The sequence below is a fragment of the Octodon degus genome, unplaced genomic scaffold (genome assembly GCF_000260255.1).
Source record: "Octodon degus isolate 3935 unplaced genomic scaffold, OctDeg1.0 scaffold00207, whole genome shotgun sequence".
Taxonomy (NCBI): Eukaryota; Metazoa; Chordata; class Mammalia; order Rodentia; family Octodontidae; genus Octodon; species Octodon degus.
The window spans coordinates 1,166,034-1,178,657 of NW_004524783.1; the positions used below are offsets into that span (position 1 = coordinate 1,166,034).

Below are 12,624 nucleotides of genomic sequence, written 5' to 3' on the forward strand. Positions count from 1 at the left end.
GACCACTGAGCCATCTCTCCAGCCCCAAGCTGGCGCTTTAGACTACTGAGCTATCTTGCTGGCCCCTCTGCTTTTTGAATGATGAGTGGGAATTATTTGGATGAAGGTGAGAAAGGTTTTTCAGGCATTCAGTGTAGCCAGTGCCCGCTGAAGATATGTCAGGTAGAAAGTAGCTGTGCTGGACACCAGAGATGCCACTCTCCCTCCCTTGTGCAGGTCACCATCTGGGGAAGAAACTCATGGAAAAAAGCTTTTATTAGCCTTCCATCCGTGGGGAAAAACTACCTGATCCCTATAACTTAAAAGAGGACAGGCGTAGTTGGGCTTCTGGGTTCAGGGTTTCAGTCCATTGTCAGCTGGCCCTGAAATAAGATTATTGTAGTGGACAGGCGTGGCAGAACAGAACTGGTTAGTTTATGGCAGCTAGGAAGCAAGACACAGGGAAGAAGGACAGAGAAGGCAGCTCCAGGGACCTAGGTCCTCAAGTTGGGGCCCTCCTCCTAAGAGCACATCCAGCTGTGAGCAGAAGTGGGTTAATCCATGGTTGAGCACAGCGCCCTTGTGAGCCCATGGCCCTGCAGGAGCCTCTTATCCAGTCAGGGTGATGCTGAAGCATAATTGGTACAGGTCCTTCCAGTATAGCCTCACCAGTGCCATGCTAGGGTGTGTAGGAGGGGTAGCCATGATGGGTGGTGTTACAATACCCCGAGGAAGCAGATGGTTTGCTTGAACACTGTAGGGTCAGTGGAAGTTGACCAGGTTAGTTGTTTCAATTCAGTGAAGCAGTATGTGCAAAAGTTCACAAAAAGGGGACTGTCCCAGTACCCTCAGCTTAGAGGAGAAGGGATTTAATTTGGTCATGATTTGGGAGATTCAATCCACACTTGGCTGGATTTAAGGCAAAGACATATGGCCAAAGTGTGTGGCAGAACATGTGAAGATGCTTGGTTCATGGTAACAGGAAGTGAGACAGGGGCATAGTCCCAGAGAGGAAAGGGCCAGGGTCTGATACAGACCCCAGAGTCACACTTGCATCCTCTCCCGAGGCCCACCCAGGAATATGCTTTCCTTAGAGGCTCCCAAGCCAATCCAGTTGACACAACCTGGTGTAACTACCACAGGGCACCAGTCGGGAAGGCATGGGGAAGGGATGAGGTGAGGCAGGAGATGAGGCAGTAAAGACAGCAGCCACGAAGGGCCTTTGCCAAGGAGAGAAGGGAAGTCCTCAGGACAGGCAGGGGCAGGGCTTTCGGTCTGTGCTGGTCAGAGGAGTTCCTGTTCCTCAGACAAGGAGATGGTGGTCGACAGGAGCAGGGTGTGCGGTGGAGAGGAGATGACCTGCACCGAGGAAATCCTTGGCCCTAGTCCAGGAGCTTGGACTCTTTCAGGCCAATAGGGCCTCATAGATACCCTGGGGGCTAATATGAGGCATTCTGCTGCAGAATTGCTTGGGGGAGTAGGAGGGGCATGGGAAGCCATTTTGACTTCTGTAGGTTGTGAGGAGGTAGTCTCTCATCAGGTTCCCCACAAGGAGCCCCTGGTCAGAGGCGCCTGAGGTCCCCTGTGGGTGGCACAGGCCACAGGGCAGTGTGAGTTGAAAGTGGCTTCTGCATTGAGCCCTGGAATGGTGGCTGATGCCCTCCTGAGCCCGAGGCCCAGCCTGGCCTAGAAAGCCTCCAGTGAGGATTCCTGAGCTTCCTGAAGGGACTCAGTCCCGCAGAAACATGCATTCTTTGTATGGCACCAGGGTTAGCGTTGTCAAGATTTCTGCCCTACCAACGAAGACACTTCGACAGGCTAGCAGTAATGTGGTAATTCACAACCACTGTGCCAGCTGTCTCGGCAGCTCGTCAGGGCCTCTCACTGTGTGTAAGAACTGGATGAGGAGGAGGGATCTCTAGTGATGCTCCCACTCTGCTGCCTGGAGGAGTGCTGAGGCTTGCTGAGGCATGCTGCTCCGAGCAGCAGGGCTGGTTTGGAGGTCGGTGGTTTGGCCCAGGGTTGGCCCTGCCTGCTCCAGTTGCTGTGCCCTGGAGCTGCAGCTGGCCAGCCCACTTGTCAGCATTCTTTATGTGGCACTTGGCGGAGATCTGTTTTCTGTAGTTAATCTGACTGAATCCTGGTCCTTAGCTAAGCAGGGAGTCAGACTCTTGTGTTATCCTTTCTTCAACTTGAGATTTTCAGGCATTCTTTTTTGCCTTTTGTATTTCCAAGACCTGGTGCTTGCCCAGCACTAAGCTGTGTGTGAAGTTTAGTGTGCTCTCTGGGTGGATGGAGTTGGTCAGCATCACAGAGCCGCGCCCTGTGGCGGGCGGGGAGGGTTGGGGGCTGGGGGCAGGCGCCCTGGCTGGGTCTTGCGGGCTTTGCTGAGTTGTGCCGGATGGTGTGGGGGAGATGGGAGTGCTTCAGGCCCCCTGCCTGGCTCTCCCTGAACGGTGTGCGCTCCTAGAGTAAGCCGTGCCTACGTGAACCCAGCGTGTGCTGGCCTTGGTAACACAGCATCCAGAGGCCATACCCTAAGCTGTCAGTGACCCGGAAGCATCGAGCTGAAAGACTGTCATGGCTGTTTACATTTTAGGCTGGGTCTGGACTTTAATGTGACAGCAGCACCAGTTTCCCCCTTGAAAGCCACCTGGGTGGTTTTTCTTGTGCTGCACCGGAAGAAGAAGAAGTGGGAAGTCCTGGAAGAAGAGTTCCTGACATAGGCAGATTTTAGCCCAGGAACCCCTGGATGAATGGGCAGTCACCAGCCACCCGCCATCCCAAGCTGCCCAGCTCCTTGAAGGCGCTAACCCAAGTCCAGTATTCCAGGCGCTCTGGGAGATACTGTTTCTGATGATCAGGTTGCCTGAGCTCTGACCTAGGAAACCAGGTTGTTCGTTGGCAGCAAAGCCCTTTCAAAAGAAAACATCCCTGTGATGAAACAAGAGGAGAGGGAGCCTTTGTTGTGGTTTCGCCACCTGAGGAAATGAAGTCCCGAGGACCTGAGGTATTGAGTTCACGACAACATGACGGGGCCGAGGCCCCTGACCTGTTCTGCACATGCCCTGCTGCTTGGTATCGAAACAGTGAGTGTGAGGTAAGGCAGGAGCAAACTAGGTGTGCTCCAGGGCGCCCGAGAAGTGCTGATCATGTTTTGTGGGTCACGCAGGAACTGGCTGCGGTAATCCAGACATGCTTCGGGATTCCCCAAGGGTGTGGGCGTGGTGTGTTGATGGACGCCCCCTCCTCCACCAGGGCTCGGGGGCTGCGCTTCTCAGGCTTCGCCACAGACCCGAGCGACCCTCCCTGCTCCCCACAAGGATGTTTGTGTTGGCCAGGTGGAGACGGAGCACTTTTTCTTGTTCCCAATGGCCCAGTGGGTGGCTTGTGTCCTACCATGGCCACGTGGCGTGAGGTGCTGGGCTCTTGGGGACTCCCCAAGGACTTGGGGACTCTCCCGAGGACTGAGGCTCAGCCCATCCTGGAAAGCCTTTCATTGCAGCAGTGAACTCTTCAAAGGAAGTGCGTTCACATGTCCTAGCGACAAGTGACCACAGATATGACTGCAGAGCACCAGACCTAGTGAATTGGGCACGGCCGCTTTGATCGTTGTATTCGTTTTCATAAGAACTGTATAAAATCCCTGGAGAGAGGGGCTGGCCTCTTCTCATTAAGCTCTTTCCTAGCTGTTGCACAGAACCCAGGGTGTCTACAGAAACATTCCATAGAGCATGTATAAAATGAGCCTTAAAGTCCAGACTTTCTTGTGAAACAAAACCAAAATATAAAGACAAAGGCAAAAGATGGCTGTTGGAGCAACACAGTGTAAAAGCCAGGCTTGCAGACTTTGATGCTGTAAACTTGTGCCTGGCCAGCTTGCTGTCTGGGGAATTTTACCCAGGTCAGACAGAGGTGGCTTCGTGTCCGAGGTTCAGGTGTCTGATTTGCATGAAGTCACGTCTTTGCAGGTGGAGGCCGTGATTCATAGGCTGAAGGGGGTTAGTGTATGACACATGACAGTCCTCCTGCAGTTGGGTTCCTGCCACCCACATGAGTACGTCCTGGGGTATTGATGACAGTGTGGACACTTTATTTACTTCACCTGTGTCTTTATCAATGCCTGTCTTCTTGAAATACCTTTTAAATTTTAGTTTCAGATACCTTCTAAATACCTTCAAGATTTTTTTTTAAAAATGTATTTGTTACAGGGTCTCATTGTGCAGCTCCAACTCATAGTGATCCTCCTGTTTTCAGCCTCTCCAGTGCTGGAATTAGAGGCTTGTGCCACCACACCAGGTCCTGGTGTCCAGCTCAGCACGTGGTGCCAGGGATTGAACCCTGGTCCCTGCGCTTGCCTAAGCAGGCGCTTAGTTTTCTGAGCTACCTTAGCAGCCCATCTTCAAGAACTTTTGGAGTCAGTGTGGTGGCTTTGAGGCTAGGCTGGGATACGTAGTGAGGTCAAGGCCAGCCTGCGTACTAAGACCTTACGTCACCCTCCTTCCCCCAGAAGAGCCCATCAAGGTAGGACTCTCGGGCTCAACTTCCTGTCTTACCGTGGTCCACCTCGGGACTGCACTAACCGCAGGACCATCTCCAGATGTGGCCTTTCGACCTCTGGCCCTCTCTGTGAGCTCACATATACCCTTTGCTTTGTAACTTACCCAATCTCAGGTGGTGTGTTGTTAGCAACAGAAAGGAGGCTAACAGTGTGTGGGCGGAAGAACTCATCGTGCGCCCTGGGCCAGTCCTGCTACCCGTGCTGTGCCACTTGTCCCCAGAAGTAGGAGTAGCCCTCGCTGCTCCCGTGCACTGCTTCCCGTGCTGAGGCTGCTACTATTGTGAACACACGCCCCAGAGAATTCATGACTAGCGTTGCAGTTAATTGCACGCGTGGCTGATGAATGACGCTGGACAGAGACTGGGCACGCAAACAGGTCCCCAGGGAACCCAGAAGGTGAGCAGAAACCACACCCTGGGGAGCCCAGGTCCGGTTCCGCTGCCAGGGGCCAGCCGGGGTCGCTTGTGCTGGGTGTCTGCTGAGTGCGACCCCTGTGCTCGGGCTTTGAGTCAGGAACTCACGGCTGCGCCCTGGCCAAACCTTTGGTACTGGCCAAAGAGGCCACATTTCTTGGACAGGACTGATTTCTTTCTTTCTTTCTTTCTTTCTTTCTTTCTTTCTTTCTTTCTTTTTTTAGCAGAACCGGGAATTGAACTCAGGCCCTTGTGCTTGCCAGGCAAGTGCCTGTTCTACTGAGCCATCTTCCCAGCCCCAGGACTGATTCGTTTTGGATAGATGGATTTGAAAAGTTCTGATGTAGCTTCTTTTGGGACAAAAAATAAGCGAGTGCTTACATTTTAAAAATTATTACAGTAAAAGATGAAATATCACAAACTCCCTCCCCCTTCCTCTGAACACATCTGTCCCATTGTTCTGGCCACTTTCCAAAGCAGGTTTGTTCTGTTTTTGAAATTGCGTAAGTGTGGACTCTGTATTCTTCCAGAGACTCGTCACCCTCCTCATACCAAGGTCTAGAGATTGCGAGTGTGTTCTGAGGGTGGCCCTCGCCGGCAGGCCTGCACGTTGTCACGCTCCTGCATCTCCTGCTTTTCCCTCCCGCCCCCTCCCTTCAGCCTCTTTCCCTCCTCACTGACTAGCCCTGGGCTTCCATGTTTTTCCTTCTCCTGAAGTGGTTCTGGAAGTCCTTTCTCCTGAGTGTTTTTACAAGGTGTGATAAAAGCAATATCCCAATTGGGTAATACCCAAAAGGGAAGGGAAGGGGAGAAAAGAATTAAGGTGTGCAGTGTGCGGTCCCTCCTGCCCGTGAGGAGTGCACTAAGAAATGAAGAAGTACGGTGACTGCTCCTGCCGCCTCTGCCCCCGGGAGGCAGCTCCTCCCACTCCACAGCGGTGGCGGCGGTGGCACGTTTCCTGAGTCTGGAGCCCTGAGTGAACCTTCGGCTCCCCCAGAGGCAAAATGACTGAAAGGGAGGGTTTGAAGTGATTCAAGACATCACGGTAGCCACAACGTGGCAACTAAAGGCACTTGTGAAAGGGGCCTTTCAGAGCTGCTTCAGAACAGGACAAGAATGGTGGGCTAAGAGTGTAATGATACTGTGGTTTTTTAATTTTTTTTTTTAGTGTGTTTTTTTAATTTCAAATTTAAAAATTTTTTTTGGTGTTTTTGAGATAGTCTCGCAGTCTGTCCCTGTGGCCTCGGACTCACTTTGTAGCCCAGGGGCCTCTGGTGATCCTCCTGCCTCCTGAGTGCTGGGATCACAGCATGCACCAGCATGTCTGCCAGCATGTTTTGTACTGTAATAATTTTTTTAAGGTTAAGCAATCAGCGTAATGTTTTTAATCACACTTTCTGTTCTTGGCGTAAGATCTGTCCTGCCAAGGTTTTTGCTGTGGTTGTTTGCGAGCACAGCCTTGCCCCCTCTGCCTGCTTCTCTGCTCCAGGCATATGGGGCTGCATGAAATGCAGTCATTTCTGGTTGAGCTGAGGTATTTCTATGGCTCGTGCTTCACACTAAACAGTAAAACTGTTAGAGAAAACAGACCACACACGGGAAGAAACGACACCAAGAAGGTTTAGGAGGCAGTTTATTATATTGGTAGGCTTGACTGGGATCTCTCCCAAAGAGTCAGACCCCCCGCCCCACTTTGGGGTTTGGAGACTTTTATAGGGAGAGCAAACAGGGAGGTACAAAGGCAGATTCAGCATGTTGTGTTTGGAGGATTGGGCAACATGCGTTGCTAAGGGAATGTAAACTCCATCACAAGTTCCATTGCAAGGCCATCAGTTAAACAAGCAAGGCTTATACAAAGACAGAAATGTCCTGGTTCTGGGCTTGTCCAGACGTGGCCACCTGGTTTTGGTGGGCTTTCTTGGCAAGCTGTATTTAAAATTTTAATTTCCCTCTGCCAACCACAGAAGCTGCACCGCGTGAATGCTCAGTGTCCTGGGAAGCTGTCGTTTTCATTCACTGTGCTTCATTACAGAGAGCTGGTGGTGGTTCATATGCATGTTGGGCATGCGTGTGTGGCACGTGTGCACAAGCGCCGAGTGCACAGAGCTGCGGAGGAGAGAGAGCGTTTCCAGTAAGCCAGGGCGAGAGTGTGAACGGGGTGTGCTGGACGGGGAGATTTTGGGCCTTCCTACAACACTTAGTCCCCATTTCTCCTGTTCTGTTTTGTAACTTTCTTGGGGAACAGTGGGAAGCATTCTGAACACCTTCAGAGACTCGCTTCTGACCTGGCTGTTGGCGCTCAGCGTGAGCTTGGGATGCTGTCTGCCGTGCTCACTTATATCATAGACTTGCTGGGCTGTGTTGCTCAATTTTCTATTCTTTTTTTTTCTGCAGAACCGGGGATTGAACTCAGGCCCTTGTACTTGCCAGGGAAGTGCTTATTCCACTGAGCCATCTCCCCGGCCCCGATTCTCTGTTCCAAGAAGAGACCTGGAGTGTTTTCCTGTGTTAGTCTGTCTTCTTCTCCCATTAAGGAAGCATTTCTAGCTGGATGTTGTGTGTATTTTTGATCCCAGCATTCTGGGAGGCTGGGGTGGGAGGATTGCAAGTTCAAATTTAACCTGGGCAACTTAGTGATATAGCAAGACGGTCTCAAAATAAAAAAAAATAAAAATGGCTCAGGATATAGCTCAATGTGAAGCGTGGTGTTTAATCCATGCCAATGAAAAACCTAAAAAATATTCCCCCAGGGATGAAATACCAAGCTCATACCCTGAAGAGTTTGTTTCTGAGGCAGCTTGGTGGCTGTCTGGCTTCTCAGCTTGGCCCAGAGTTCTCGTGGGTTGTGTTTCAACTTGAGTCATCTTCCCCTTAGTCTATTCTCCCTTCGCTCAATTTCCTTATTTTTTATATTTATTCTAAGTAGATACTTAAGCTCTTAGGGTTGGATTTAGGTCTAGTAGAAATAGATGTTTACAGAGGCAGCCTCTGTGTGTGTGTGTCTGTGTGTCTGTGTGTCTGTGTCTGTGTGTGTTTCTGGGTGTGTCTGGGATGAGGTTTCTGGAAAGAGATGAAGCAGCTTCTTTTGAGATGAACCTAAATCCAGTGACTCGTTCTGAACTATGGTCTTCCTCATGTGTAAAAGAAGAAAAATTTGGGAAAAGCCATCATCCTCTCAGAAGTAGTAGTGAGGCCGTGAGAAACAGCTCAGAGTTCGTGGCTATTGGTTGGGGACCATGAAGAACCGTCAGGCATCAGAAGAGATTCAGGATTGCTCTAGAATATTCTGGAACCCCAGAGCCTAGGAACCTGCCTGGACTGAGTCCAGAGTCGGCCACCAATTCCTCCTCATGCTGTCCGTGCTCTGTACTTAAGCACCATCTGTCTGTCTCTCCCTGTCTTCTCTTTTGCTATGAGCCATGGAAAAGAACCAGAAGGCGTTGTCTTACCTGGGGTGACATAACACAATCCCTGGCCTTGAGGTGGCTGTGACGCTGAGTCCACCTGGGATGTGACTATTGGCCCCATGCCCAGAGTGGCCGTTCGTGATGTTTGCTATTAGTGGCTGCCCTTTCCTACCTCAGGTTTGGCCACAGAATAGCAGGCAGTCCCCATGCCATACTCCTACACACTGTTACCAGGGGCCACACACTGGGACCAGGGGCCACACCATTAGCTGGAACGAGGCTCCCTGAAACTCCTTTTTGATTCCCATTTGGGCCTGGTCAGGACGGCTGCACCAACAGGAATACGGTCCTCAGTGTTGAGTTCCCCTTCCCAGCGCTGCCTTTCCTTGGGATCAATGCCCAAGGTCGTCACTGGTCTCTTCCCTGAATGTCCTGGGGCCGGTGAAGAAGATATGGATCTTTTTCTAGGTGTGGCTTTTGTATGACATCTTGATCCTGTTGGCATTGAATGAAAAACAAAGATGGGTGACATTTTCCTGACATGGCTACTGGCTGCAGTGTTCTGGATGTTCAGGGATTCTGTCGGGGTCCTGAGATGTGGGCAGAGAGCAGCGTTTGTCAGTGGTGTGGCCACACCCACAGTGCCACTTCTGTGCGCTGGGGGAGGACGCGTCATAGGAGCAGCCCACTAGCATGGCACAGTTACTAATTCGCTGCTCGGTGCATTTTGTTTTGGGCTTTGAGAACAATTAGAATGTGCTTCTTGGGGCTGGGGAGTAGCTCAGAGGTACAAGCGCCTACTTGGCAAGCATAAGAATGTGCTGTGTGCCGTGTGTTTGTTTGGATCTAAAATAAGATGACCTTAGAATTCATTGTCCCGAGCTAAGTAGGTCAGGATGCTGTGTCAACCAGGATCTTGGAGGCTCTGTGATGTCTAGGAAACTGTTGTGACCCGCGGTCCCTGTGGCGCGTTCAGCCGTGGCAGCCTGGTCTCCCTTGTCCTGAGTGTAGCCTCGGGGGTGGGCAGGGCATGTGGCAGGGCCCGTTCACCTGGGTACTGAGGCTGGCCCTGGAGCCAGTATGTGTGTGGGCTGGGTGCTTGGTTTCTTGGGACTATATTGTATCCTCATCCCGACTGTGGCTGCATACTGGAGGAGGGCCTTTTGAAAGGGATCAGAGTTCAGCGAGGTCCTGTGTGTGGCTCTTCATCAAGGGCACTGAGGAAGAGCATGCACGGAGGAAAGACTGTGAGGTCACAGCTGACCACGTGCAAGCCAGGTGACAGGCCTCAGAGTGCTGACACAGCCTAAAATCCCAGCCTTTGGGACACTGAGGCAGGAGGACTGCTAAGGTCAAGGCCACCTGAGCTACACAGTGAGACCCTGTCTCGGAACAAAGAAAAAAACCCTAAAAATCAAAACGAGAAAACCGAATTGCTAATTCTTGTGCTGGACTTCTAGCCTCCATAGCTGTGATAAAGTTTTGGAGCCAGGGAGATAGCTCAGTAGAATAAGTGCTTGCCTGGCAAGTGCAAGGGCCTGAGTTCAATCCCCGGTTCTGCCCCCAAAAAATTAAAAATTAAAAAAAAAAATAATAAAATAAAGTTTTGGCCATTTGATGTGTGGTGTTACCAGCAAATACCCTTGACCTGAGAGACACCAGAGCCAGTTCTGGAAGTAGGTGCTGAGGTCCCTGCCTGGGGCTGGATGGGGTGGCTCCGGTGGTGTGAAATCGTACTCCTGAGCCCTGGGGCACAGCCAGGAAGGGCCACTAGCAGGTCTTCTAGTACAGGACTGTGATCAAGTTCGCTTCCCTGGCAAGGTGTTGGCCTTCCTGGGTAAGCAGACCCTTGGCAGGGAGCAGGGCAGGACTGGGCAGCCAGGGAGAACGGTCCATACCGATGCCTGTGGGCCAGCGCCCGGGTCTGCTCAGCCTTGGTTCTTTTGGAGTGAAGGTGCTGGCGGACCAAGAGGATCCTCCATTAGCCGTGGCCAAGCCAGCAGTCCCAGAACTACAGAGGGGCCGAATTCTTTTCTGGGGCCCTGGGCAAGCCCTTTGGAATGGGCTTGGGCAACTGCGGACTGCGGACGCACAGGCTGAGCAAGGTGGGCCACGCCCAGTGGGGATGGACAGTGACTGGAGTTGCTCTAGAACACTCGGGTTCTGAGAACTGATTGGTAGACGCAAGCCACATGCAAGGGACTCGGCATGTGGTTTGTGAGTCCAGCCATGCCTTGGGGTTGGGAAGGCCTCAAGTTTATCTCTTGACTCTTACTGACAGGCTGCACGATTTTAGACAGATGTGACTCCAGCCTCTTCATTGGAGGCTACTAACGCCCATATCTTAAGTTCATTCTGTTGTTTATGACCATTGTAGAGATGGAGGTGTGGAAACTCCCGAATGAGGCGGGCCCTTGTGACTTGCCAGCTAGTGTCTTTCTTGGGCCTCCTGCAGTGTTGTATGGAGTTCCTCTGTGTGGCCCCCTTTCCCACTCCTGTCCCCTTGGAGGCCCCTGGCACCTGTCCTCAGGCCCTGCCTCCAGTTGCAGTAGACTGGATGAATGCTGATGTCCCCCCAAATTCTTACGTTGGAACCAATCCCCAGGATGGTAGAAATACAAAATGGGACCTTTGCAAGGGGATAATCTGTCATGACAGTGGATCCCTGAGGAGGCCTGCGACAGAACAGTCGTCTCAGCCACCCTGAGAGAACAGAGCAAGAAAGTGCTGGGCGCCAGCTTTGGGGAATCGTGGTGTTGAGTTTCCAAGCTTCCAGAATGGTGGGGAGGAAATTTCTATGGTTTACCTAGTCTGTGCTCTTTTACACCTGCCATGCAAGGGGACAGGCACAGCAGTATGTGTGCTGATTTATTTAGGAAGGAAGAGGCCCAGCTCCAGGTGCTGCTTGGGTCACTTACTAGAACAGGCTCGGGGGAGGGGCCTTGGCTCAGCAGGCGAGGCCGTGGGAGAGGCCCAGAGGTCTCTGCTGACAGAACCCAGCGCCTCTCCTCTTAAGAGTTCTGATCTGCCAGGTCTATGGCAGGGCCCAGGAATCTGGTATTTTTAGAAAGGCCTCAAGTAGTTCAGAGGGTGATAAGGAAGTTTTGGGAAGAACTTATCTCACCAGTGCCTAGATTTAAAAATGCAAATACCAATGCAGAGCATGAGGAGGGATTTTTGTCTACCTGGGGTAGCTGGAGTTTGGCTCCGAGACTCGCAGGTTCCCCTGCAGGAGACACACACAGCATCCGCCAGTCACACAGGAGCCCCAGGAAACCACCAGCTGCCATTCCTACAGCCTGCCTGTGTTTATTTCTCTTGTGTCCTCTGCTCTGCCTTGGAATTCTTCCCTCCCCCGCCATCTCACTGTTTGCAGTGGGTGATGAGATTCTCCTCTTTTTCCTCCCTGTGACTGAATCTGATCAGTGGCATTAAGTTTTTACTCACTGGTCTCTCAGCCCGGGGTGGGTTGCAAAGGGTGACTCCTGCAGCCTTTGTGAATGTCCCCTTCCCTGTCATGACCAGTTTGGGTAGAAGGGGCCGGGGAGATGGCTCAGTAGGATAAGCACTTGATTGGCAAACACAAGGATCTGAGTTCAATCCCCGATTCCAAAAAACAAAAAAACAGAGCAAACAAAAACAAAAATGCAAAATGGGTAGAAGGCAGCAGGTACTGCATTGGGCGGGTACCTGGCCGCTTGCAGGAGCCCCTGGGAGGCTCTTATCAACACCCCAGGGCAGAGGAGCAGAGGAGACTGTGCCTGATTGGCCCTGCCTTGACCCAGGGACTTGGGCCCTGGCTTCTTCCCTTTGTGGTAAGGCCAGCATGCAGCACACGGTCCTGCCTGCTGCTCCTCCCTGTCTGGTCTGCCTCCCTGCTCGGCTGCTGACTTGGCCACATTCCCTGAATTCCCCGGATGTTCCGGACCTGTTTCTACTGGCACTCACCAGCCTGCCGCCTGCCCTGTGCTGTTGGGCAGCCTCTTCCTCATCACTGCTTCCAGCAGTCCCCTACCTTTGAAGCCTTCAGATCTTCCCCTCTTTCCCCGCAGAGAAAATTCTGCTTCCTGCCCACCATGCAGGCTGCAGGCTGCGGGCTCACTCTCTGATCATAACTGAACAAGGACCAGTCTACCGAAGGCTTCTCTTCTGCCTTCCATTTCATCTGATTTGTGACCGGCCATCACTCAGTCTTGCTCCGTTTTATGACAGCTTACTCTTTCCAAATTACTTAAAAAGTATGTATATATTTTGTTGATCTTTA

General features: G+C 51.9%; 1 protein-coding gene across 2 annotated transcripts in view; it reads left to right on the plus strand.

Annotated features, from left to right (window-relative positions):
• Window positions 1–2,970: 2,970 nt before the first annotated feature.
• The window catches only part of Retreg1 (reticulophagy regulator 1), a 123,561-nt gene continuing 113,907 nt past the window's right edge, over window positions 2,971–12,624 (plus strand). For both annotated transcript variants that reach the window (XM_004644743.2, XM_023704936.1), the window contains exon 1: window positions 2,971–3,079. In XM_004644743.2, the coding sequence (XP_004644800.1) occupies window positions 3,009–3,079 (71 nt within the window). In that variant the 5' untranslated portion in view covers window positions 2,971–3,008. The remainder of the gene's footprint in view (window positions 3,080–12,624) is intronic.